Source organism: Chlamydotis macqueenii, chromosome 9 (assembly GCF_036417535.1).
Source record: "Chlamydotis macqueenii isolate bChlMac1 chromosome 9, bChlMac1.mat, whole genome shotgun sequence".
In the NCBI taxonomy this organism is placed as follows: Eukaryota; Metazoa; Chordata; class Aves; order Otidiformes; family Otididae; genus Chlamydotis; species Chlamydotis macqueenii.
The window spans coordinates 6,117,909-6,145,309 of NC_141564.1; the positions used below are offsets into that span (position 1 = coordinate 6,117,909).

The 27,401-nt window shown below is 41.8% G+C and overlaps 1 protein-coding gene across 2 annotated transcripts in view; it reads left to right on the plus strand.

Annotated features, from left to right (window-relative positions):
- The window catches only part of LOC104485111 (glypican-5), a 369,428-nt gene that overhangs the window by 247,529 nt on the left and 94,498 nt on the right, over window positions 1-27,401 (plus strand). For both annotated transcript variants that reach the window (XM_086754808.1, XM_086754807.1), the window contains one exon: window positions 25,296-25,446. In XM_086754808.1, coding sequence (XP_086610934.1) covers window positions 25,296-25,446 — 151 coding nt within the window. The remainder of the gene's footprint in view (window positions 1-25,295; window positions 25,447-27,401) is intronic.

Here is a 27,401-nt window from a genome sequence, read left to right on the forward strand (position 1 = left end):
GGAAAACCAATAATCACTGTGCGGTGATGTGTTTCCGCAGTAATGGAGCTGTGCTGTCACCTAAGACAGGCTGTAACACCAGTCATGTTTTGAGCACTTAAACTACAGGACACACTAATGCTAAAGCATGATTCCCCTTGCCTTCCCTTGTTAGGGAGTTATTTCCCTTGTTTTAAGATACAACTTATTTGTTCCCTGCATATACTCAGTTATTCTTCTTGGAAATAAGGGAGGCTATGGGTGACAAGTGAAGACAAAACGCTTCCTCCTGCTGCTCCAGTGCCTGCCTTGGCCAGTGGCTGGCAGTAGAGAATACCCAAAAGATGACCCCCCTCGCTGCAGGACAGCTGGGCAAAGCAGAGTGACAAGGAAGGTAAGGCCTTTGCTTTCTTTTGCTCCTTAAACAACCCATTAAAAGTCATGACAGTTTCACCTCGTGGAGCTGGAAGTGACAGCTAGTAATAGGCATAGATACACTTAAGAAAAGCCCTCCGTCTTCAGATGACACCCTGGCTTCCAGCAGTCTGGGCAAGCCTGCCATCAGGATCATAGATCTAAACTTCCACCACCAGCACTGTGTTTTGCTAAACCAAGGGATAAATATATGAAGCACTTGGAGCAGAGAGAGCATGTTGTCAGAAAGAGCCAGATAGATGAAGATGTGTCATCTGCTCCTCAGTGAGAAGAGGCCCAAGTTGACCTAAAGAGCGGAGGGGCTGCAGCAGGTAGAAGCAAGGAGATGGCAGGAGTGCCACAGAAAGGTACCTTCCCCAGAGCAGGCTGGGGGAGATCAAACCCCGTGTCCCTGGGCTGTGTGCGGATCGTGTGCGTTTCCCAGAGCACAGGGAGGCAGATTTATTTGTTGCTTACTGGTTAGCTCGATCATGAAATATTAAACAGCTATTGAATTGAGGAGCTCATCAAGATTTATTGAGGCAAGCATTAAATACTGACTGAGGCAAAAACAAGCTAATACTTGCTAAAGGGGACCATTTGACCACTATAATATTTAGTGCATGTATCGTTGCTCCCATTTGTTGCATCTTCACAGTTAAATGTCCTAAGAACACTTTAAGGGCAGAAGTTATATATATATTTATATATAGAAACAAGGGCTTGTAAAGAAAAATAAACGGACTAGGATGAGCATTTCAGTTAGAAAAAGTGATACACGCAATCAGTAGTGCGCACAAAAAGTCATGAATGTGAAAATAGTAGTGAGCTCAGAAAGAGCCATCTCTCTTAACCATCTCTCCTATCTGGAGAATCTCTAAGAAGCTTTTGGTGTCTGTGTGGGACAGAGCAGCACTCAGTCAAGATCTCAGCTGATACAGCCTTTGGGATAGCCCTGCTGTCCCACTGTAAATCACTGCAGCAGCCATGGGGTGCGGTGTGTGGGGAAATCTGGGGGGCGTCAAGGGAGAAGCCAGGATTTCCTGAATGCCTTGTCAAGCCTTGCTAGTTGTGGTGGGTTGATAAGATTGTGACAGAACTTTCATAGCAGCAAGGAATTACCCATACGCGGTAAGGACATTGAGCTTATCCTCTAGTGAGTTAGAACGGCAATCCCTTGTTAAGGGAATGGTTGCACGTGTTCCTGTTAGTTCTCATCCCATTCCCAGCTAGGGTAAATGCGTGTTCCTGAAAACATATTTTTAAACACTCTTTGAAAGGACAGGAATAATTTTTATTTGCATTGGTTTTTTCTGTGAATTTAATATTGCTAATGAGAGTGAGGTGCTTTAAAGTTCCATGTAAGCAACTCATTAGAAGCTTACGTACAAATACTTATGAAATACTACATATTTACTTTTAGAGAAAGACAGTACTTCGTTAGGGCCTATATCATTCCTTAGCTCTCCCTGTCCTAGATGCTGGATTCAAGGGTCCTTGTTCTGTCAGCCTGGCTTCACATCCTGATGATTTATAATACACGTATGCTTGATTTGGGGGTTTGTTGTTTGCTATATGGCAGCTTCACTTAATGTTTTCTTCAGGTTGGTGTTCTGGTGGCATCTTTACCTAGCAAAATTAATACGTATTATTTTTAGAAAAAAAAAAGCCACGTTACAGTGTTCTAATGTGGCTATTGGGTTTTTATCTAACAAAATGCAGTTGTGGCCATAGATCTGCATTTATAATCTTGACTGCTTACTATGCATTAAGGTCACATGCCAGCATTTTGTTAATTTTAAACACTCTTAGGGCATGGCCAAAAATGTAAGATAACTTTTGCGCTGGTAAATGTGGTTTATGTTGGTGACAAATTACTTCCCATTTTGCTCGCACCACAAATGTGGAATTGCAGCACCTTTTACAGCAAAGCAACTCAGTACTGCTGCAGTAAGAGTGTGTCAGCATTTCCCTCCAGCCTCCTTCACTGAGCGGTTTAGGATTCAACTGCATAATCCTGTTCACAGCAGAAATTAAATGGGCCAGGTGTTAACACAATTTGAGGGGGTTACTCCTCATCAACTGTTCCATTTAAGCAGAGTAGCTTTTTGCGTGAAGTGCAACTTTCATTTCTGCAGATATTGATAAAAACAACAGCATCCCTTCAAAAGCTGGTACGGTAGCCTCCTTAAGTCATCGAGCGCTAATGCTGGCCTTGTAGCATGCTTTCCCTGATCTGACCCTTTGGGTGTGTTTCTTTTCAGTGTTGGGCTCCATTTGGATGAGCTTTCTGTGGCAAACTCATGGCTGCTCAATTCTGAGCCTGAGCAATAAGGAGAGCAAAAGGCCTTTGCTTCAGAGGCTTTTTCCCTACTGCCTGATCCCATCTTCTCCCCTTACGCCTACATACCCTGCTCTTGTGTCTGCAGGAACTGTGATCAGTGTAGCTGGGGTCATGGGGTGGTGGCTCCCCAAATGCTCTCCTGGGCAGAAGAGAGCAAAAGGGTGTTGGCTGCCTGGTGAAAGGCAGATTCCTGAAGGATTGCTGCTCCTGCCGCTGCCTGTGTGCTGTAGACGGATTGGGTTTCTCTAGGACGCATCCCAAAGGAGAGACAGCTTACACATCACTGCAGTTCAGAACTGTGCTTTATGTTTCCAAGTCCAGAGGCATCTGCTTGTCTTGAAAGACCTTAGAAAAAATTTTGCTCTAGTAATTTTTGAGTCTTTTCTCATTCTGCCTGCATACGTTAAATGATATGTGTTCCCAAATGCTTTGCTGCCGCAACAAGTGTGTCTCTAACATTATTTCAGAAACTCTCTAGGGCAGGAACCCTAATTTCCTTTATTTCTTGCAGCTTTGTGCATATTTGTGGATAAACAGTTAATGAGTCATAAAGATGAGCCTCTTTGCTTCTTTTGAAAGTGTTATTACCTGATTTGATAATGAAAATAACCAAATAAACTGTATTATGTTGAAAGAGAGAGAATTCCTCCCCCCGCCATCCCTTCATCTCAGGTGTGCTCAGTAATTGCAACTGGGAAGAATTTGCCTTAGGAAGATTTCCCATAAATCTAATTAAAATAGGCTTGTGTCTTTTTTGAAGCGGTAGTTTAGCAATGCATGTAGTGTAAGCACCGTATGTCAGACAGCGTGAATCCTCTGAACGGACTGAAAGTTCAAGAAGGAAAAGAAAGCTGAGCAGCAGAAATGAAAACCCTTAATGTCTCTTGGAAAAGGCATCATCTTACAGGACAGGCTAAGTAAGTGGACAGCTTGCATGATAATTGCAAATCCTTGTAGTAAGCTTTGAGGCTTAACAATGCTCCTCTCAGCACCATTGATCCAAAGGTTGTGCTGGTTCTCAGCACACTTAAGTCGTAAACTCGAATGTACTCTGCGTGTCTGAACCTGCCTTAAACTCTTCCCTCCCTGATAAGACACACATGCAGTGCAGCTGAGTACTGGAAAATTCATAACCACTTATCCCATTACCTCTGCTGTACCATGAAGTCCTTTGCAAGGAGGTATTTTCTGCAAGGAGAAGGAAGAAAGCTTTCAGTCTTGCTTTCATACCATATTTTGCACTTAGCATTGAAGCCTGACGAATGAGTGCTGATTTAGAATTCTTTTCCACTTCCTGCTACAGCTGGTGCCATAAATCAGACGGATGGAACCACAAATGGGGTAAAGAGAAACAGGACTCGAGAGTCACATAGCGATACGCAGTGGGGGAATAAGTGACACGGAATCTAGTCCTCATTTTTAACGTTCGGTTACATTCTAATGGAGTCTAGTGGAAATAAAAAATCATATTAATATTCAGTCAGCAGCTGTGCAAGATGTCTCTTTAACTATGTAATACTTAAAATTTTACTGGCAAAATATGATCAGTGTAAAACTTACTGAGTAGCTGAAGTTTCCAGCAGTTTAAGTAACGTCCTACCATAATCAAGAGGATGCTGGACAATCTTAAATGAAGAGTGTGCTGGTTTTGCTTAAGAAATAATTTGGTAACCCACAGGCTTATTGTTAGCTTCAAAAAATAGTCAGTGCTTTCAGGCTCAAATTTCACACTCCCTGATAGATCAATTCTCTGGAAAATATAAAATGAAAAAGAAAGTGGTATATTGCTGTGTATAGATTGCCCATTTAAATTCAGCAAAACATTGAATGGACATCTTTGCTGTGGAATAGGATGACTTTCAGACCTCTGTAAGAATTATCATTCTTTATTAAATGATTCCCTTAGATTTTTTTTTTCCTCAGAAGTACTCTTAACAATATTTTTTATCGTACGAGGAAGTCAGCAGGGTTGTAAATGTGTAGAGATAGATCCCCTGAGCAAAATCAGCATAGCCATACTTATATCAGGAAAGGAGGAGTTGCACTGGGTCTCGCTTCCATCTTAGTCTATCACTTTAGAAAGCATGAAGCCCCGTGTTTTTATGACAGAGCGAGTCAAATGGAGAATGAACTAAACTAGAGTGGTTCTGGGCTCCCCCTGAGCAGCTGATGTGATGTTTTCTGCTTTACCTGCCTCGCTGAGAGGCATCACGACCACCTTTCCCGGAATGGAGTTGGGAGCTACTGACACTGCTGCAAAAACATCGCCTTACCATTAAAATTACTGTGTGTTGGTTCGGATGCAAGGGACTAAATCAACCATCTGCATGTGCAGAGGGTTAAAATTGTAGAAGTATGCGCAGAAGAAGCAGGGGTGAGAAATGAAACATCTTTGCAAAACAGCCTTGCATGCAGTGAATATCCCTCCAGCTCTGGAATCCAGTGCTTTGTTGTTGTTGGATCAGGGCACTGGTTTCCTGAAGCTACTTACAGTAACTGCTGCTCTGTGAAAGCAAGAGCATCAGGTTCCTAAAATAAAATCTGATGAGATTAAATGGAATAATTAATAACAAGGAAAGAGAAAAGCAACAAGAACATAAAAGAAACCCCATGTAATAGCATATAAAAAATATTAAATCTTCTCTATTGGTTGAGGACTGCTCCATGATAACTGGCAAAACTCTGTACAATATATTTGTGTGCTTTCTCTCCCACTCTCTCTGTCATTTGTCAAATTGCCTGTTCAGGCTTCAAATAAATAATTGTAATTAAAAAGCTAAGGCAGATCCTTTAAAACTGAATGAGCCTTTCAGACTCACAAAAGCTTGAAGTGCTGGCATTTTTTTTTCCCTGAAAGGCCTAAACATTAAGATCATGAACAAATCATTTTGTCCAACTCGTGTGAGCTTCAAACACACAGCTGCAAGCATCCAGGGAAGTGACATATCTTCAAAGAATATAGCCAGCCTGAATGATGAAAATCAGCCTGCCAGCCCGCACAAATTTACATGAGTGCTTACACTATCAGTCAGGCATTTCCTGTACTCCCGTGGTTTTTTAAAATGTGAAAGATCAAGGATAACAAATGGACAGTTTTTGTTGCATCTCCTCCTGGCTCCCAGCAGCGTGCTCTGTAAGCAGGAGTCGGCGCCTGCCCTGGTCTCTCAGCGTGGGCTAACGCCCCCTTAGTGGGAGCTCTCTGCAGGATCAGCAGGACCAAATATGAAGCAACAGTCCTTAAAGATTGCAAAGAACTATGTAGGAGGTACCCCCAGTGTGTTTGGTGTATTGATAGCCAAGTGTTGGGGTGTCTCCGCTGCGGTGGCAGCGGGTGCTGTGGTGTTGTGCGGCTGGTGCTCTGACAAGCAAGCCTCTGTGGAAGCAGCCTGGTTGCAGCAGTACAATCACCTGGCCATGTATCGTCAGCCCACCTGGAGCTCCACGCTGCTCTGCCTGCAAGAGAGGAGGCTCCTGACGGTTGTGCCAAACCTTCCCCTCAGAGCAGTAGCTATGAGAAGACTAAAGGGCGCAGCAATAGGGTTTGACAGACACAGGTGCACATATTCATGTGTAGGTTTCTGAGAACCCTATTACTCAAAAACTATATTAAAGTTGTAATGCTCCAGCCTGGTGTTCCCTCGTGGTCTTCAGCTCTACTCAGCATGTCCGGTTCCTTCTGGCCTTAGAGTCCCACGGTGGAAAGAAATCCCTCAGCCAGATCTGACTGCTGGGAGAGCAGCAGGTTATTGAAAGGGAAGAGAGAGAGTCTGGGCACAGCCTCCCTGAGTCCTACTGTCACCCCTCTGGAGCCCCACTCAGCTCTCTAGCTCTTAGCCAGAGCCTCCTGAAGCTCTGTTACACCTCCCAGTCTGTCCTTTGTCCCACAATGTTCCCCACCACACTACAATTTACCTTTTGCTGCGAGCCACAAGGACTGAATGAAGTTCTTCGCCTGTTGTCTTTGGGATGACGAACCATGTTTTGCCTGCATTGCTAAGGAGCAGCGTCAGGTTCACACCACTGTCAGGTACGGGATGCTGGGCTAGAGAAACTCCTCGTCTCAAGCTCTCTGGCCGTTTGTATGGCATGCTGATCATTTTGGTCCTGAGCCAGCTATCCAGCAGTTCGCTCTGGCTCTGCGGACTTGTAGTACATTATCATATGCTTTGAAATTCATGCAGGAAAGATGTGATATTGCAAGTATAAATCAGGACGTGACAATTCTCTTTTGGAAGGTCGTGCTGTGTGGTGCTGTGCTTTGCGTCCAGTAAGGTTATAGCTGGAAAAGTTTGGTGCATTTATTTTTTATCAAGTGCAAATGCTGTTTATCTCCTTTTTCTGCTTGAATTCTTTGAGATTCAAAATATTTTTCTTATTCTCTACTTGAGACCAAAACCTAGTCCTGCAAAGGTGACTTTCCACTGCCAGACAGCAATGTGGGGGCTGTGTCAGGGAGGTATTTTGCCGGTGCGCCTCTGTAATTCTGCGTTTCCTGGCTCCAGCCCTCCCTCCTGCAGTAGCATGGAGGGTGGAGAGTGCCTCATAAAGCTTGATGTGAATGGGAACAGATTACAAGGGCCTGGGCTGGAGTGATCAGGGTGGACTGGGCCATAGCCAAAGTTAGCTGGCATGATCCTGGTTTATGGGAAAGGAGAATAAATTTTGGGACACTGGGAGGAGGTCCAGTGAATTTCTCTGACTTGTCTGCCATGGTACTTGTAAGAGAGAGGGGTAGAAAAAAATCCTCTTCTCTCTACCAGAAATCATAGAATCATAGGATGGTTAGGGTTGGAAGGGACCTTCAGAGGTCATCTAGTCCAACCCCCCTGCCCAGATCTTTGACTAGATCAGGAATCTGCACAAAATGCAGGAACACTGCTGCTGTCAGGTGGTGGTGGGGGCAGAAGCCCGTGGTGTCAGGCAGCACTCCGGTTTCTTGCAGAGCAAGGTGGAGGATTAATGCTCCTGGCTCGTGTATCGCATGTGCAAAGATTAATGCTATAATAAGAAAGCAAATGCTTGTGTAGGTAATTCAGTGAGCAATAACCTCTTCTGCCTTGCGTTATTGTCCCCTGAGAGCATTTCTTCCTTAACATTTGCTTTTTTGTTTTCTGATTAAGTCTCTTACCTGCCTGTGCTATTCAACTAGGGCCCATTTTTAGACAAGTAAGTGCAGTATGTTTCAGAATTGCTTAAGAGCTTGACTAAATCCTCCAAGAGCTGAGCACAGCCAGTGAAATAATGTGCTTAATTGCACAAACAAATAGAGCAGAAATAATGGTTTAAGATTTAAAATGTAAATGATAGAAAGTAGTAGATATGTCTGTCTCTCTTTAGTAGGTTCTTGCTTGCTCTCCCAGCTGCCTATGCATGATATTCGCTATAGCATTACTCCGTTTCCAAGCTTGTGTGATCCAGTTTAATCATTAGGACTTTCATAGAGTGCGGTAGTACCATCGCCTAGTGAGACCACTTCAAAGTATATTAGCGAGAAATGACAGTGGGATTTGTTACCAAATTTTATTGGTTGGGTCTGCATTTCTCAGTTGCTTCCTGAGAATATAATGCCCACAGTTGTAACCATGAGAACATCATCTAAGGATGATGAACATTATCTTCAATCCTCTAAACCTTCCTGGCCTATCATTAAGGAGATTGGCCTTTGGTAAAGATAGGTGTCCTGCTTGAAAATAGGGGTCTTTCTTGAGGAAGAAAGCTTCAATTGTAGAGAAAATACTGACAACAGAGAATTGTGGACAGAAACCTAATTTCAGTGACACATTCGTAATGCTTCGTCCACCTAATGATATTCAAGCTTTGTGGAACAGTTTGCTGAAAATGAGGTGGAGCATTAAATGGCGTATCACTGTGGTGTTAACCAGCCTGACATTCCTAATTAAAGGTTTAGGAGAATCATGTAAAGAGTTTTGAGCCATAATGGAAATGTGTTGCCCAAATGTCAAATGTTAACAAGATCCCCGGAAGGAAGCTGGGAGAATTCCAGTATATGTAACAGTAAGTTGTGCTCCTTTACGTTTTTATTGATACGTCATTTTGCATATCGAAGGATCTTTTTTCACGTGCATGCTGCTGTCTGTGGTATTGATTTATTCTGGAGAGGCTGGAACTAAGAAGGAAACCACGTCTGAATGAGTTGCTAGAAGACATCAGTTGCCTTTGATAGAAAGAATTGAGTTAAACATAATGTGCAAAACTGTGAGAAACAAATCTGACATCTCAGTAGAGGAGTGAATGGTTTCCATTAAGCTTGCTAAATCCGTCTTTCTCAGAATACCCAATATAATCTCATGCACTCCTGATTTGAACAGGCTTTATTATACTCCATCTCAACTACATAAATATAAAGCTAAAATATCTGAAATATTTAACAGATGTGGAACGGTAGAGAGAGACCTCTGCAGCATACAGTATGAGATTGGTCCAAATTAAATAGTGATCGTAAGTTATTAAATATTAAACGCCATTCTGGAGGTGGATCATTATCCCTCACCTTACATTGGCTGGTCTGGCACCTAAACAAGAAAGATTAAAAAAAAAACAAACCTCTTGACTAATTTGATCTTTGAAAATGAGTAGCCTGAGAGTGGTTTGGTTCTGATCTTGCAAGCTGTGCTAACTCCCAATGAGTTACGTGGGATAAAATCACACTCCAAATATCAGGCACACCTCAGTTTAGAAGACATTACAGAAAGGGAGTTGTAGTACAAGAAAGTTAATAAAGGCAGCAACTTTAGATTGGCACCCCAAGTACCTGCATTCTTTCATAGCTGAGTCACAGGATTTACGGTAGATATGACATGCAGACTGCAGCGATGGAGGCTTTGCAGACAGGGAGAGTGGGGTGAGTAAAGCATCGATGTGAGACCAGGTGAAGGGGAAGAGCTAACCCCAGAGTGGTCTGAGAAGGGAATGGAGACATCAGCCTGGGGAGCATGGCAGAGGTGGGATGAGTGGCTGAGGGGAAGCCCAGTGTCTGTACCTAGGATGTATATTACTCATCAGAAGGGTGTGGGAGACATACAACAGGGAGAATGGAGATTTCTCAGAAATTATAGCAAAATATGGTTGCTTCAGTCAGTTCCCCCTTCCTTACAAACAGTGAGGCAAGTAAACAGTGACTTGGTCTACTCTACACTGGCCGTTTATTCTAACTGTTAGATTACTGTAGAGACAGCACATGTGTGATTTATTATTAATACAAAGTATCCCATCTATGAAAGTTTTATGCTCCAAAGGCAGCTGCACCTATGTTGTAGGATAAATTCCCATTTTTTATAGAATACTAAGAGGAATCTGAAAGAATAATCAATTATTGCTACATATTCCACTGCATCAAGAACTTTTTGAGAAATCTTAAAGATGGGAATTTTTGAGAGGCCGCTAATGTAAAACACCCACTGCAGATCCAAAGAAAGCATATATAAAACATATGGACATAGACCACTGGAACACAGTTTACTTGGTGGAAATAAACTGCCTTTATCTAGAAAGTGTTAGACTAGAGGATCTGTTGAAAGAAGACTCCTGGGCTCCTGGCTAATGAACAGACAAGATATAAACAAACAAACAAACCAAAAATAATAATAAAACACACCTTATGATGTTTAACAACCGTTGCCATAACCGCTTTCATTCTTTTGTTAGTATTCAGTCTTTTATTTCCCATTTTTAAACATTTAAATATCAGTGGCTCTAATATCTGACACAAGACAAAACATTTCTTTGTTACAAGACAAAGAATAGCTCATCAGCAAATAGACACCATGCTGAACACCTTCACAAACAGATCTGAGAGGCACAACAGATTGTGGCAATTAAAACAGTCTCTCAAGCACTTCAAAACACAGACACCTCAGCTCTGTGCTTCATATTAATCCAAGCCTCCTTGAAGATAAAATTTGACAAGAAGGTCCTTCATTATGGCTCCATATTGCCTTCTCTTTTAACAAAAAAAAAACCATCTGAAGTGAATGACAATTAGGATAGCATCTATTTAAATATTCATAGTAAGATTTACAATGCGTGTAGTCATGATATAACTTACCTGGAGTAAAAGGAATCAAATGAAAGGGGGTGAGCGGAAATTCAGTTTATAACATGGGCACAATTAAGCACGATTCCCCTTATTAAAATTGCACTTGTCTGATGTATACGCACACTGTGGTGGAGAGGTGACGAGATCAGACTTAAAAAGGAAAAACCCAGCATAGCAAAAAGAACAAAACAAAAGTCCCCTACCATCTGTACCATGAAAGAACAAAAAGGAGGGGGGCATCCTTTTAATTATCATTATTAATCATGTTTATTACAGAAGGAATAAGAGACCAGCTAAGAACAGCCCTCTATCATGGTAGTAAATCCAAAAGAGCAGGCAGTCCCTGCAGAGCTTACAATCATACGCAAGCCCAGGTAAAGCTCTGGGGCGGGTGACATAAAGCACAACAGAAAGCTTTATGGTGGTGGTAGATCTTAATGTGATTTTCACTGTGGCTTCTTGCCTGCTTTCCCAAATAAATAGGCTTGTAGGATCGTTCTTTTTGTGTACCTGGGTGTGCATTGGTGACAGTGTCTCGGTGTTTCCCACTGTAACAACATGGAGGGGGGGGGGGCTTGGGACTGATGAGGGAAAACATTTTGAGATGGCCTTCAATGAAATCAGTGAGCAGGCTTTGATTTGGTTGTCAGTCATTCATTACATCACAGTAATCTGAATAAATAGCAATATTTACACACTAGCAAGAGAAAGGAGAGGAAACATTAGTGGTGTTGAGCCTTTCCAGCTGCCTTAGGTTTCCCCCTGGGTGTGTGCCCCCGCAGTTGTAATCGCAGAGCATCACTGCAGGTCCTACCCACTTGACAGTAAGAAGCATAGCCTTGCCTTTGAAGTTAAACCCAAGATAGGTTCCTGCTTTACATGCGTAATTAGTATCAGATGACCAAATGCACAGCGGGGGTTCTTGCTATACTTCAGGTTATGTTTCAGCAGCTAAATATAGCTGTGTTACCTCAGAAATACCTAAAAAGACCCAGACCAAACGACTCGCCCAGATACAGTAGTCATGCCGATGGTTCTTTAAGGACTCCTGTTGCTTTCCAGTTGGGTTACGGTCAGCAGCGGCGTGCGTGGCTGCTGCCAGCACTCAGGACTCAGCAGAGCCATGCCTGAGCTTTTGGGAAGGAGGGGAAGCCGTGATGCAGGTGAGGTGCACTAGAAGTGTAAATACTTCGTAGTCTCTTTGTGCCGTCTCTGCCTTTCATTTAATGATTCACAGTTAGGAAAATGCCCCAGGCAGAATCAAGGCTGAGTAATGTGATTGCTCATGCATAGGATAAGAAGACAAGTGCATGGGAGTCTGCCTTTGTTTGCTTAGATCATCCTTTGTCATCACAAATAATTGCACCTTCCAGAGCTGTGTGTGAACGCATGAACCTTTGTGGGGCTGAATGCGCAGCGAGCAAGGCTGTTTCTGGGTTGGTATGTACATGAGACGTGCCAAAACTTGTTCTTCCTTTCAGTGGTAGAATGCTGATCTGGGAGCAGTGTTTGCTGCCAGTTCTGAAACCCTGTATCTCGCTCTTGCAGCTTTTTGCTTTAAAGTGACAGCTTAGCCATGAGTGTGTTTACTGGTACTTGCTGCAGTTTCAGGTCACGATTAAATGGGAGCAAAATAGGACATTTGTCCAAAATGGCAGCACTTGATACTAATCATATCTCATCTCTCACTCAGTGGTCAGTCAGTAGCGTGCCAGGTCTGGCAGGGCAGGCAGCCCACACGGGCTGCTTTACAAGCAGAATATGAGCTTTCCTGGAGCCATCTTTAATGGTCCCTGAATAACATACCTGCCCATGAAAATGTCTGAGCTTTGCCAGTCCACGTTTCTCATCTGGAGCGATGTATTGCTGGTGAGCTCATGTAGGAGCTCCCAGACTGTGGGGAAACTAGTTGATGGTCAGTGGTGAGATCGCTGGGTTTGGTTCCTCCTTGTTTCCACTGAGAATCATCTGCATGAAGATTCAGGGTTGTACAGAAGCTGTGGGAGTGCAAAATGAAAAAAAACAGGCAAGGTTCTTTCTTCAGAGGTCTGAGGCAGGGAAGAGAAACGGGTGAGGTGATTGAATGGTCCTTGCAGGCCTTCAGAGTGAATTAACCAAAGGAGGAGAAAATGGTCTCTCGGGCAGAGCTGCTAGGGGCCCAGGAGGGCCCAGCCTCCAGTGGAAGGAGAGCTTCCACATGTGAAACCTGATAGTATGTGCAAGCAGAAGTGGCCAAGGATCATTGTGCTCAGCTGAGTTGATCACTGTATTTAGGTGCGAAAGAGGATGATGCTGTTCCATGAAAAGGTGAAAAGAGAGATGGGTGATGGGTCACAAGTAAGCAGCAAAGAGGAGCTGGCAAGAAGGATTAAATACAAATGGAATGAGAGGCAAAAACATCTTGCTGAGAAAGGGGAAAAATAGAATATCAGCAGAATGTTTTATTTTACGCTGGCTATCTTCCAGTGGCAGTTCTTGGGTCATTTTGCTAGGATTTCACCTATTCCAAACTAGGTCTCATTACAATAACAGAAGCCAGCTCCAGTCTCTCTTTGTCTTTAGTAGAGCTGACCTCTTTTCTTTGTTCCTCTTGAGCACTGCTTGAAATTTAGGTAAGGTCTACAGAGCTGTACAAGAGTAGAATGTAGTTTAGACCCATCATTGGAGAAAAGAAGATGATTGCTTTAATTTTAATTAAACAAAAATTTGAATTTTTTGTGACATAAATAATGAAATGGAGAAACTTCAGAAATCTCACTTCTGTGAAAATTATTCTAATTTATTAAATATGAACTTTGTCTCTTGTAGAGAAAATGGTCTGAAATAATAAATGTAAAATATAAGTGTAAAACAATGGACAAATAAGTGGTGCATGCCTGTGCTGAAACCGCTTAAATGAATTCTGCAGTAACGTGCTGGTAGCACGAGTCTAGAGCTCTGTTCTGAACATTGCAGTCCTCTCCCTGGAAACAGCAGTTCCTTTATATAGCGTGAATGAGATATAAAGAGAGACTTTCAAAGTTGCTTTACGTCTCTGGTAAATGTGGGCCAGTTCCCAGCCCTGAATTATAGGTGTATACAGTGCAGGAGAACGCGGTTTTCCATTTCCGTAGTGCACCACGAGAGAGCTTTTGATCTTTGTGATCAGATTATCTTGTTAGTGGCTTTTCAGAAGGCGGCAGGAGCAGATGATAGTCCACAAAGACCGATGCATTGACCTTTTTCTACTTACCGTGCCTGTTCCAAGCCTGAACAGAATTAAAACCTGCAAGGGGAAAGGCAAAGCTGCTGTCAGGCAAAGCAACTCTTCCTGTTCTCCAGAAATGTTGCTCACGATCTGCCAAGGCTGGTTGTTTGTTTGCCCTTACGTTGCATTTTAACCTGGTTTCGTAAATAAACACAGCTTATATAATGTGCTTGGCTGTGTCCCTGCCTGTCAGCCTTACCATTCCCTCCATGTCTTTTTAACCCTTTAGCTAATTTTAACCAAATTTAACAGATCCTGAGTTTTGTGAGTAGAGGAGAGAGACTCAGTGGAAAAAACGCTGTACTGTGAACTCCATCTTTGTGAGACATGAGAGAACTTCCATGGGAAACCACCCATGAAAAGGAAAACAGTAGGAAAAAAGCCTCAGTGGCTGCTGCTTGCAGAAATATGTGTTCTTCTCTCTTCTTCCCTTTTAAAATAAAAATGACTTAGCAAAAGCATTCAATCATTTGTCCTCAAATGTTACCATGAAACCAGACGAGTACATCATCTTTTCCCAAATGAATACAATCTGGGCTGGCCCGTAGTATGGAATAAATTGGAGCAGCTCCATGGAATTCAGTTTGCTGATTCATAGCAGCATAGGCTCCACTGTCCATATCTAGCAGCTTCTAAATAATGCAACACATTTAGAAATGTGATATTCAAGATTTCAGAGAAGTCTGATGGCACTGAGACTGTGATTATTTTTAAATGGGGTTTTGGGTTGCAGTGTTATTAAAGCTAGTTAGCTTACGTAATAAGTAATTTGTGATTTAGCTCCCAACATCAGTACATGTTAACAGCATTATCCATCTTCTTACTGTATGTCCGTATTTTGTTCTGTATTGTATTTTAGTGTTCAGTTGCTGGTATTTAGTGCAGAGGAGACTAAACAGACTGCTGCTTCTGTCACGTTTTAACATGAAACATCAGATCCGAGGCCTGGGTCCGTTGAGCACTACCAAATAATGAGAGGCTTTGATTGTTCACAAGTCTTCCCAATGAAATGTCAAACTTTTTGTACTATGAAAATGATCTTCACCGACATAGAGCTTGAAAACAGATAATTATCCAAGCACGTGAAACAGAATTAACATGCACTGGAGCATGTCATGAACATGTCCTTCAGCAAATAAAAAAGGTAATTGCTCGCTGAGTACAAAGCAAGGAGAAAGGCTGGCTCTGTTCCTCAGACAGTTTAGATTGGCCAGTATTTACTCACTTAACCCATAAAAACATGCAGCTTATCAGATGGGTGCCATTCAAGGGCTGGGGGAGTGCGACCAGCCTCCTGATTGCAGGCACTTCTCAGTTCACACTTCCCAAGTCTGATCAGACAGAAGGTTCTTGGCTATTGTTAGAAGTCCAAGACCTGATGAGTCAGAGCTCCTAGTTAAACAGGACGTTTGTAAACCACATTAAGCCCCAGCAATAAGTAATACATTTTTTGAGCCACATTTTGGCTTCAGGCACAGCTAAGAGACTTCATTCTTAGCTTAGGGGAGAGAAAAGACATAATTTGGTATGTGGACACAATTTTCCCATATAGAAGTCAGACAAGCAAGGAAATAACACTCCTAATGGCTAATGGGAGTGGTTCTGGTTTGTGATTTTGATTTTACAAATCAATGTTCTAATACTAGAATCTAGCAGAGTGTAGAGACACAGGATGGAAGCCTGGCAAAGACCTCCTGAAATATCACATCTAGCTCATTGACATCACAGGCAACTTTAGTCACATATTTATGCAACCAGGTCTTGCAAATGCTTGAGAATTTTTGTCCTTATCTTCCTCTGCCAGTTTTGGACACTGCTTCCAAAACTCCTAGCTTTGATAGTTGAAAAGCTTGGTTTCCCTCTCTGTATTTCTGTGCTAGTTTTATTCTCAGAAATCTCTCCACGTTTAAGGAGAGGGCTATATACATTTATAGACAATAATCATATTCTCCCAGTCTTTGTGCTAGGAAAAGCAAGCCATGGTCTTTTAGAGGAGACTCTTCATGTTTATGGTCATTTTATTGACCCTTTGCAAAAGTTACTCCACTAAAAGCTCTTCCTTCCCAAGTATGGAGAAACAGCGTTGTTAGTAATGCAGAACAGGCTCATTTGTGAGAGCACAGGAGGCAACAGTTGCCAGGCCTGGCTTTTGAAGAGTCAAAGAGCTTTTGTAAGCAACTCCTACATACTTGTCAGCAAGAATTACAATCTTTACATTAGCTTTTTATTACAATTGTTCACTTTTTTTTTTATTTTAGCAAGATGCAGAAATTTTAATATAACACCAACAGATTTTTAGCCATATGCTCTGTTTTCAGACTATCTGTTGTACTGCAATTTAAAAACCAGATTTTATTTTTGGAAGAGCCTACATTAAGCTAACTGTATAAAGGTGAAATTCGTGCGTGTGGCAGGGAATAACCCGAAGTATGTGTCTAAGTTAGGCACACTAGACGTCAGGTCAGAAAAATCTTCTGTGGCGCATCCCATAACACTGAAAAGACACAGCTCAACACTAAAGATCTGACATTAAGGAAAGGTGTCTGCTTGCTTCCTTGACCCACCAGACTTACTAAATTAAAATCAAATTGTTTTAATTCTCTTTAAACAGCTCTTGTGCTTGACTGAAACAGATTATTAACTATAGTAAGTCTTTTTTTTATTTGTGCTCACTTTACATCATTCACAATTAATGCTTTTTGGGTGACAGTTTACCCAAACTGTTGTTATGAAGCTTTTGCTAATAGCGATAAGATTCTGTGAGTGCACGTTCTTGTTGCTTCTTCACAGCATAATCAGTAAATATGAGAACATATGTAGTTTGTGTAATTTAATTCAATGAATATTAAGCTGATCATGGTGCTAGCACTCTTCTAAGAAATATACTCACCTTAACAAGCAGTTTAAAAACAGAAACCATAAACATAAAAAATAGAAGCATTAATCCTGCAGTATAACAAGGTGAATCTCTAAAAGCCATCTTAGATTCCTGCCGAAATACTTCTATTTCTAATAAACTGAGAGAGAAATAACTGCTTTTAGCTTCTCTGCCACAGAGTGTGGATCTGCAGAGGACGACATGGGAGGTCAGAGGGAAACAGCCAGATTAGAGGAAGGACACAGAGTGAAAATGAAAAGTATTCAAAGATAAATGAAAGTGTGGATCCTTAAATATGTAGTGTGTCATCTGGCAGTAAAAACAGGAGGAAGAGGATAACGAGTCAATGTACATAAACTAGAAGAACAAAAAGAAATCATAGGTAAAGACAGACTTATGCAAGTAGAAGGCCACAAGGACAGAGGATTAGAAAGTGAGTGTGGAGAAGTTAGGGCTATAAAATTAGGATGAAAAATTACATATAGAAAATAAAGGAATGGTTGCAGGAGACTTTGGCAGAAACCCTAAGAAGCTAAGTCCATTGTAGGAATACAGATGCTGTTTCAGAAAGGAGTAATGTAGTGATTTAATAGGGAAAAAAACAAACCAAAACAAATAAAACCACCAATTACATCAGCTGTTTTGCTTGAAAACGATGGATGAAGTCAGAAAGCAAGTCTTAACCTTCCCAAAAGACGTACACCTTGTATTGAAGATGCTCAGAAATACAGCAGGAGACTTAGTCAAATAATTTAAATATTTTGAACAAAATAACTTAGAATGAAGCAGAATTTGAAAAGCAACATGTAAAGCACATTAGAAGTAGGTATGTCATTGCCCACACAACACACAGTGATCCTAAGGAATCCTTGGGTCACTGTGTTCCTTCCCCTGGGTTTTGTGAGCCCGCTCTCCCAGGCCCCCGCCGTTCCTCCTGAGCAGGGGAGGAACAGCCACGGGGAGATGGGGGCTGCTGTCATGGCTGAGCGCTTCTGCCTCCGCGCTCGTGGACCTGGGAGCGCTGGGACTGGAGCAGGGGGTGGCAGCTGCCTCAGCGTTTGGGTGAGAGTTAAAGTACTCAGAATTGTACCGTCATTCGAGCGTGTGTTCTGCATCATCTTTGCCAGGTAAGCTCAACCAGAAACTTGTGATATTTATCCGGAAGCCATCTCTCTGGGCAGCTGCAATATAATGAACGAATGGAGAAGAAGAGATGTGTGCGTAGTTACAGATTAGAGTAACCCTGCCGTGGTTATTCTGGGCGCGGGCCGTTTCAGCTATGGAAGTGCTTCCAGGCAACCTGAACAACTTGGCCGTAAAACAAACCAAAAGATACTAAATAAGATCTAGTCAGGAGAGATGTGAGTAAAATTCTAAACCCATCGTCAGTCCTTAACTATGTTACATAAATTATGTATAGCTGTTCAGTGAAATGATTCTGACATTGTACGGGTGACTTGTAAAGCAAGGTGTGCTACGCAAAGGTTACGGTAAGGATCTGAATAAATACAGTGAAGGAAACCTCCTGGAGGTGTCAGTTGCTCCAGAAGGTTAGATGTGTGTTTTCTTTAGCTAAAAAAGAGATTTTAGAGTTGAGTGGTACTCCCTCCCTGAGTTGTATTACTTTCTGAAGAAAATAGAAGGGGGCAATGCATTGAGCCTTTTGGATTTCTATGAAATACAGACAAAGGAAGAACAACCCAAATAAAATGTCTGACAAAATTGAAGACAAATAAGCTCATTTTGCTTATTTATACTGTAATATATGAATGCTAGATAAATGTGAAAAAAAAAAAGACGCAAAAGCAACTGTCAAATGCTTTTAAAAAGGAGCTAAGAGGAAGGAAAATTAACCTTAAATGTTATCTCGAAGGAGGGGACCCACTTGGAATAAGCATGTATATGGCAGTTACGTCTAAAATTTGTTATGTTGCTATTGTTTTGTGAAATGATGGAACATCTGCTCAGTCACAAGGCACCAGTAAAATGCAGCTTTATGCCTAGAGCAATATGTCGGTCCCTAACAAAAAATGTATGTAGCTGGCTAAAAACAAAGGTGCACTGTCTTTTTCAGTTGTAGTCATTTCTGACCTAATAATGCTTTAGAAAAGATTTTTTGTTTTTATTTTTGAAAAAAAATGAATGGAAAGATTGAGTCATTTATGACTCTTTTTCAAGATTGGCTTTGAACCTTATTTGTGCATAAGCTGGCAAAATGCTTTGTCTTTGCAAATCATATTTATGTCACTAAAGCACTTTTTAAAAGGCAACTGCTTGTAAGTACCTTGAGAAAAGATCATGCTTAGCTTACAATTTCTAAATGCAGTACGTAATCAGCCAGTTTTTGAATGCTGTGGAAACACCAGCAAGTAGAGTAGGTGTGCTCATGTGACGAGTGGACAGAAGTCAGATTTCACCTCAAAGCTGTCTCCTCAGAGAGGAAAAGCATTCACGCTGAAATCCGTCATATAGAAAACTAGTTAACAAGTCCCTCGGGAGACAACTGCTATATGGGATTTGTCTCTGAATATTCCAAGCACACAACTTAAGTGGCTTTATTCAAAAAGTGTATTCTCTTAGATTTTCATTGTTGTGTTCACTGACCTGAAAATCCTGAAACTGCGGTGCAAAATATAATTTTAAAACCTGTTTTCTGATGAAATGAGTTTTATTATCCTACAGCTTGGAGTCGTCCCCTCAAATATACATGCATATATGACCTCTCAGAAAATAGACTAATCAATGGAATGGATTGAAATCGGCACTTCTATCAAATAGTTTTCACAGAGCTAAACCATTATTATTTAATTAATGTGTGGAAGTATTCAACTGGAACATGCCTTCATGAAAAACCATGAGAAGAAATTGATATTGTAACACATTTGTGGCCAGAGTGAGAATTAGGATTCGACTCGTCGTAGAAAGCTCAGGGGTTGTGTGTCACGTACTCTTTGAAGCCTCTGAAGGCTGAAGGAGTCTTTTATGTGACCAGGAATGCATGTGCTACATCATCAAGTATTAATAGGGGACAAAGGCAGCAAACATTCTCATATGACTTCTTTCTTCTCTGTAAAACCATACGTCAGCACAACTTTTTTTTTTATTATTGTCACTTGTTTGGCACCTTTGCTGGAATAAATAAAATGCATGAGCATAGTCATCTGTATCTGAGTCAGAGCTGAATAGTAATTTGTGATTTTTACCTTTCAACTGAATCAGATACAGATGCTAAAGCTTTCCCACAGAAAGACTGTATAGTTTCTCAAAAACCCTTCAGACGTTTATGAGCCTGATCCAAAGCCTATTGCAGCTAGGAAAATTCCTCATTTGAGTTGGTTTTCAGTTGGGCTGTACAAATCCTATTCATCTATTTATATAACCTTTTCATGAGTAAAAAAAAAATTGTCTTTCAGATGTGCAAAACCTTGATGACTTAACTTTTAAGCTGTGAAGATTCCAGTATTTCTGGAATCTTCTGCTTTGTGAAGGTAGAAGTACCAGCTCCAGTGCCCAGCCTAAAATCCATTGCAGTTGTTTAACCAAAGCATCAATTCTCAGCATAGAGACACTGCGCTCCCAGGCTGGAACTGTTGTGCAGAGTTGCCAGAAATGGCTGGATGGCATTATGCATCAGCAGGCAGAGTGTAAGTCAGCAAAATCAGGCTTGTTTAACAGTGGTTTATAAGCAATAATTGAAATTATTTTACTGACTCCGATCTTTGATCTCCACCGATAAATCTGGGCAAGGGACTGTGACTCTCTCTACAGCCATCTGTGGGGAAGCTGAAAGTTTTAAGTGTTGGTGGCAGCAGCTAGGAGAATTGTTCAGGCTTTTTGGCAGATCATGGTTGTCTCTGAAGAGACCTTGAACCTCAGTTATGACCTCCAGCTCCTGTTGGAGACCTCTCAGTCCCCTAGGTGCAAAGTACTAAGGGTATTCCCTGTCCACACCCATCTTCTAGACCTAGCAGAACTAACAAAGTGAAGGTCAATATCTTTCATTATGATCTTCTAAAGCTCCACCATCGTAGTCAGTCCTGATGCAGTCTGTGCTATTGCAGTGCAGTAACAGGCCTTTGAGAAAGGATTCCATGAAAAAAGGAGATGGAGTAATGCTGATGGACACTTTGCTATTGCACTAAAACAGTGATCTCACTAAAGTAATGTGGTGGTGGCCAAAGGACAAGTGTTCCTTCAAAATCTGGAAAAGAGAAGGGTGCTAGATCACAAGTTACTATGCAGTGGTGACATTGCTGTCTCAACAGGGCTGCACGGTGTGGATGGAGCTCCTCACTAAAGTGTCTATGCTATTGCATCTCCTGGAATGTGTTTCTTTATAGGTAAACTATTATCTCTGCGCAAAGTTGGGCTCTGGTTCATCATTTGACATGAATGGTAGCCACAGATAGAAATTCTTTGCTGGAAAAGTAATTGAAAACGTTGGGAAAGGGTTTACAATTGAAAAGGTTTGGTAGGTTACACGTGAGTTGACTTTAAGTTGTAATGTTGAACATGTATGTAAGGATTCTGTGTAATTTGATGCCCCTGTCTCCTGAGAGACCAAGAAAGAGCTGGGTAAGCCTTCTTTAATATGGGCAGGAGATGCAAATCTGGGCTACAGCTACTCTCTTTTTGTAGTGAGGGCACTAAGACCCCAGAAGTCTGTAAAATGCTGCAGTGCACCGTGTTGAAAAGCTGAGCTTGATTCTTGGTCTTTGTCCAAAAAGGTGGTGCACATTTGGTTCAAGTATTTACTTGTTTTGAGCAAAGGTCAGGACTGAGCCATGAATGCTGAATGAAATCAAATTTTTGAAAAGGAGTACCTTAACAGGCAGTGAACGTTTCTGCTTTGACTGGCAAACAATCATTAAAATCCTTTATTAAATTTTGCATCTGTTCTGTTCACCACATAGCCATTTCTTTTCATTCTGAAGGATTATAACTAAGAATGCATGAGTCTTCTCTCATGTGGTCAGGGCACAACAATCTGTGAAAGAACTGAGTTGTCTTTCTCCCTTGCAGGCAAATTTTTCCAATTGTTTAACAAAATGTTGTTTTGTATTGCCATGACATCAGTCTTTACGCCTGTGAATAACGAGGCTCAACATTAAGTAACTTGTTGATAAAAACCAGTCAATTAGAGAGTGTTTAATGTACTTCCCCACTAGAGTCTGTACCCTCTCCTCCCACTTACTGATCTTCCCACTGCAGTGTGAAGTTATTTGTGTCTTCAGAACGAGCAAACAGATCTTTTCAGAGAAAGGGTGAAACATTTCCTGAGTTCTGCCATATAGAAGTTGGCATGTGTTGTTCTGTAGAACAGGATCTCTGCTGCACTGATCCAAGCATTTGTCAGCCCGAGAGTGGAGGATGGCAGCTCTCAGTATCTGAAGAAGAAGGAGACTATCACACAAAGCTTCCCGCTACAGAGAAATTGCTGCATCCGTCATCATCCTTTCAACCCAGTTAATGCAGTTGTATTAGCCCTGTGCTCCGGTTCCTCCCCCAGCTCCCAGCCCACCTCCTTTTTAGTGTGAAATGTGTTTGACTCTTCAAAGTAGCTGCATTTCAAAATACAGTTTGCTCAGTACCAAGAATAGTCACAGTCCTCAGATAAAGTAGATCGCACAGCCTGAAATGGATCCGCAGTACTTTTTGGGGAAGATACTTGTGATGAAGGATATTGGATATGTCCAGAACCTGATCAGCACTGCGAACCATTACAAAGTCTTTCCATTTGGTTAAATATTTCCACATAACTAGAATTACAGGCCCTATTCATACCTTGTCATACCACACAAGCAGAGATAACACGAACAGGGTTTTTGTAACTCTGAAAAGGAGACAAATAAGCTGCTGCCTTTCAAAACAGTGTTCACATTCGTTGTAGATTGAGTTTCAGCTACGTGAAGGAAATGATCAGAAATACTGGAATGGCTCTTTCCATCACTTAAAAATAAAAACAACACTCCCCGATATAATTATCCAACAAGATTCAGAAAATAAATTGGTAGTCACTCACAAAATGGGGGTGATGGGTATGGGGGAATGGAAACTCAATAGTAACTAGGGCAACTTAGCCAGGTTGTGAAAAAGACCATGCAGAATCAGGGTATTTCCCTGTCACGGGGCCACAGAGGAAGCTGAGCTGTTAGGGCTTTACCCTGCAGAACCTGTCCCATCTTCTGTAATACCCTGAGGCGTCCTTTGCACTAGCAACAACAGATAGAAGCTGTTGAGGAGGGTGGCCACCAAAGAATCTGGAGCACCTTGGTTCTAAAATGTTGTACAAAAATGGCAGAGCTCCGGCAGGAGAGGTGCCGTGTCACTCAGTGAGTAGCTGCTCCTCTCAGGTGTGGGGGACAGGTTCAAGTTTCTTCTGAGTCATCCTTCCTTGATGAATGTCTTAAACAGAATGTATTAGTCTAAGCCACTTACTTCATTTCTTCCCAAATGGTGCTGCTCTTGTTTTCTGGATAGGCTGGGTTTAGATTCACTGAAAGTGAAATGGTATTTTTAATTTTTTTGGGACTACCAGTGAACTGAAAAATCACTTATTCCCATAGCACTGATGGTATGCAACTGTTTGTGGTGACAGAAGGAGAGTTATCTAAAGGTCAAAGAGATGAGTTTAGGGAGTAAATATGTTGTTATAGCAAGTGTGACTTAGTATGATATATTTAGATTTATTTTAGAAAAGTCTTTCTTATCTATACTCGGTCCAATAAATATATTTCAAGTTAAATTTAATGAACAACTTGCAGTTGGTACAGCCATCTTAAATGACACCATATTAAAAATCATATCCAGTGGCCAAAGTTTTCAAGTGACCAAGCCTGTACTGAAAAGTAGCAAATACCCTGTGTTGGTTTTGTTTAGTGAGGGGGGCTACAGTGGCAGCTTCTGTAAGAAGCTTCTAGAAGTTTCCCCTTTGGTAGACTTGGCCGGGCCTAGGGCAGACCTGCTGCTGGCCAGGGCTGAGCCCATTGGTAGCAGAATGTTCCCTGATAACGCCTCTGCGATAACATATTTAAGAAGAGGGAAAAAAAAAAAAAAAATTGAAGTTGTGAAGATGCTGAGCGGGGGCAAAGAGGGGGAGGCGTGAGCCTTGTGGGCCTTGCAGGCCTCACTCTCTGGCCTCCCGACTGGGCCCAACTCGGCCTGGCCCGGCTGCAAGAAGTGGAGAAGAGAGATGTGAAGAGATCCTGAAAGGCGTATGCCAGCCTGTTGTGAAGGATTTCTTGGGAGAGGAACGGCTGCAGACACCAAGGTCAGTTCAGAAGGAGGGGGAGGAGTAATGCAGCTCCTGATAAGATTCCCCTGCAGCCCGTGGTGCAGCCCATGGTGGAGCAGGCTGTGCCCCTGCAGCCCATGGAGGCCCACGGAGGAGCAGAGATCCACCTGCAGCCCGTGGAGGACCCCACGCCGGGGCAGGTGGAGGCTTGAAGGAGGCTGTGGCCTGTGGAGGGCCCGCTGGGACAGCCGTTCTGGAGAGACTGCACCCCATGGAAGAGATGACCCACGCCGGAGCAGTTTCAGGAAGGACTGTGGCCCGTGGGAGGGACCCCACAACAGAGCAGGAGAGGAATGTGAGGAGTTTTTCCCCCGAGGAGGAAGGCGTGGTGTAAAGTGACATGTGATGAACTGACCGCAACCCCCATTCCCTCTTCCCCCCTGTGCTGCTCGGGGGCAGAAGGAGGTAATGTTAAGCCCAGGAAGAGGGAGGGGTGGGAGGAAGTGATCTTGTTCTCTTTCCCATTATCCTGCTTTGGTTTTAATAATAAATAAAGTTTTCCCCAAGTCAAGTGTGTTTTGCCCATAACAGTGTCTGTAAGAATCTCTCCCTGTCTTTATCTCAAACCTCGAGCCTTTTTTCTTATATTGTCTCTTCCTATTCTCTCGGAAGGTGGGTGAGTGAGAGACTGTGTAGTCTGGTCCTGAGCTGGGCTAAACTATGGCGTACCCTCAATTCTTCAAAGGTTGTCAAGTGTATTGTGGTCTTACATTGTAAATAACCCAAAATAAGTACTCAGCTGGCAGGTTGTACTCTGATTAAGTGGTGATCTCTAAACTGTGGCTTGCAAGAGGAAAAGCTGCAGGACCAGAGCTCCTTGTGGTATTGGTAGATGTGGTGTTTTTAAGTAAAAGTTTGATGATATGCATCCCTGGTCAACTGTGGTGGAGAAAATTTGATAGTACAGTTTGATGTTCCAAAACATTTGGATGTTACTGCCAGAAAAAGCCTCCCACTTGAGGAGTAGTTCTTGAAAGTGAATGAGAAAGTGCTTGTTGCTTTATAAACCCAGCTTGGTCACCCAAGGTAAAAACTTGGGTAAGTATTCTGACCATTGTTGGTTTTTTGCTTTTTCTATTTTAGCTGGATGCTGAGAAGGCAAAATTAAAACTGGAAAGATGGGCTTCCCGAGATGCTGGCAGTGGGGGTGGAAGAAGTGAAGAGATGGAGTCAAGCGGGGATTGTGATGATGAGGATGGCTGTCAAGGATCCGGTGACAGGATTCACACAGCAGGTAAATACGGTTTCTATAGGCACACACAGAGCTTAGAAATTCATAAATGTCACAATTAGGTGGACAGAGCTAAGACTTGCAGTGCGCGAATTACTGTCAAAATCCTACTAAATTCAAAGGATTCAAATCTTAATCTGTGAAGAGCTGCAGTAAAAATAGAATGATACAGACAGTAACCCAATATAATTTAACACTTGGTGTGCAGATAAAAGACTTAAATTTAGAGTGAATAATATCTGCAATGAAATCTAGATCACAGAAATAGTTGAAGAGCCTTCCTAGATAAAGTGGCCTCTTCAAAGAAATAGAAAATGGATGTCCTTATAGACTGTGTAAAGTGTTAACATAAATATTTATTGGCTGTATAATGATACTGAAGGATGATGCAAACAGAGTTAGCTTCTCAAAATATATATTCATGAAAAGTATTGTTTTTTTTTTCTAGTGGTGAGTTGCTCATTAAATAAAATTCCTTTATAGTCTCAGATGTGCATTCTGCAATATTTATTCATTAAATTACTTGCATAATGTGTCATCAACTGTAGAATCAGCATCAGAATCTAACTTAACTTCCAACAAAATACTGGCAATTTAATACATCGTTAAGTCCTTACTATAGTAAGTCAATAAGTAGTAAGGTGTTTTGTTGTAAAAACTTTATATTATTGATTTATCTTTTTGGGAAGTTCTGATTCATTCAGCTCGTCAAAATGCAGCTTCTCTAATTACCATAGTGTGTGTAAATATAGTTTGGTTTGGATGTGCAAGTATATGAAATACAGGAATAAGAGTTTTGAAAAATAATGCTCGTGAAGATGGCTGGAACTGGTAAGTTTTAAACTGCTGCTTCATTCACCTGATACAAACAAGTGCCTCTTCCTTGTCCCTTTACCACAAAGAGGAGAGTGGGAAAAGGTATTCTGTATGCAAGCAAGACTTGCAAAAAAGCTGTAATTAGTCTGTAGTCAAGACTTCAGTTGTTCCTATTATGAATATTTCTTCAGGAAAACTGAGCTTAAACATGTATTTTGAAAGGTGTACAGAACGTTAGATTTAGTTTGCAGTACTAGGCTATAAATACCTGAAATTTAATTTGCATCGACGAGCTGTATGATCAAGATACATGAGATATTATAACATAGGGAGAGTATTTTTTAAAATTTTTAAGTAATTGTGACTAACAGATCAAGTCAAGATTTTCACCATGTACTCACCAATGTTCTTGAATGGAAGAACTTTGATACAATATTATTTTAAAACTATTTACTTAAATTTCTAAAATTGTTTATTGTATTATATGCATAAGCAATGAAAAGACTAAGGCCACGAAGATGATGAGAGGGCTGGAGCACCTCTCCTGTGAGGACAGGCTGAGAGAGTTGGGGCTGTTCAGCCTGGAGAAGAGGAGGCTCTGGGGAGACCTTAGAGTGGCCTTCCAGTACCTAAAGGGGCCTACAGGAAAGATGGGGAGAGACTCTTTGTCAGGGCCTGTTGTGATAAGACGAGGGGTAATGGTTTTAAAATAGAGGATAGATTCAGACTGGATGTAAGGAAGAAATTTTTTACGCTCAGGGTGGTGGAACACTGGCCCAGATTGCCCAGAGGATGCCCCATCCCTGGAAACATTCCAGGCCAGGCTGGATGAGGCTCTGAGCAACCTGATCTGGCTGGAGATGTCCCTGCTCCTTGCAGGGCGTTGAACTAGATGTCCTTTAAAGGTCCCTTCCAACCCAAACTATTCTGTGATTCAATGGTCTTTTAGGCCCTGGGGATTTTTGAGGGTAAATACTTTAATATCCTTTCCTCTCTATGTGGAGTAATACACACAACAGCCAGGTGCTAACTACTCTTCAATGAACAATTAAAGTATTAATACATTGTTTTGGGAGGATGTGTATGTGTGCTTACATGGACAATGACAGATTTCAGGTGTTCAAAAATAAAAACTTGAATAC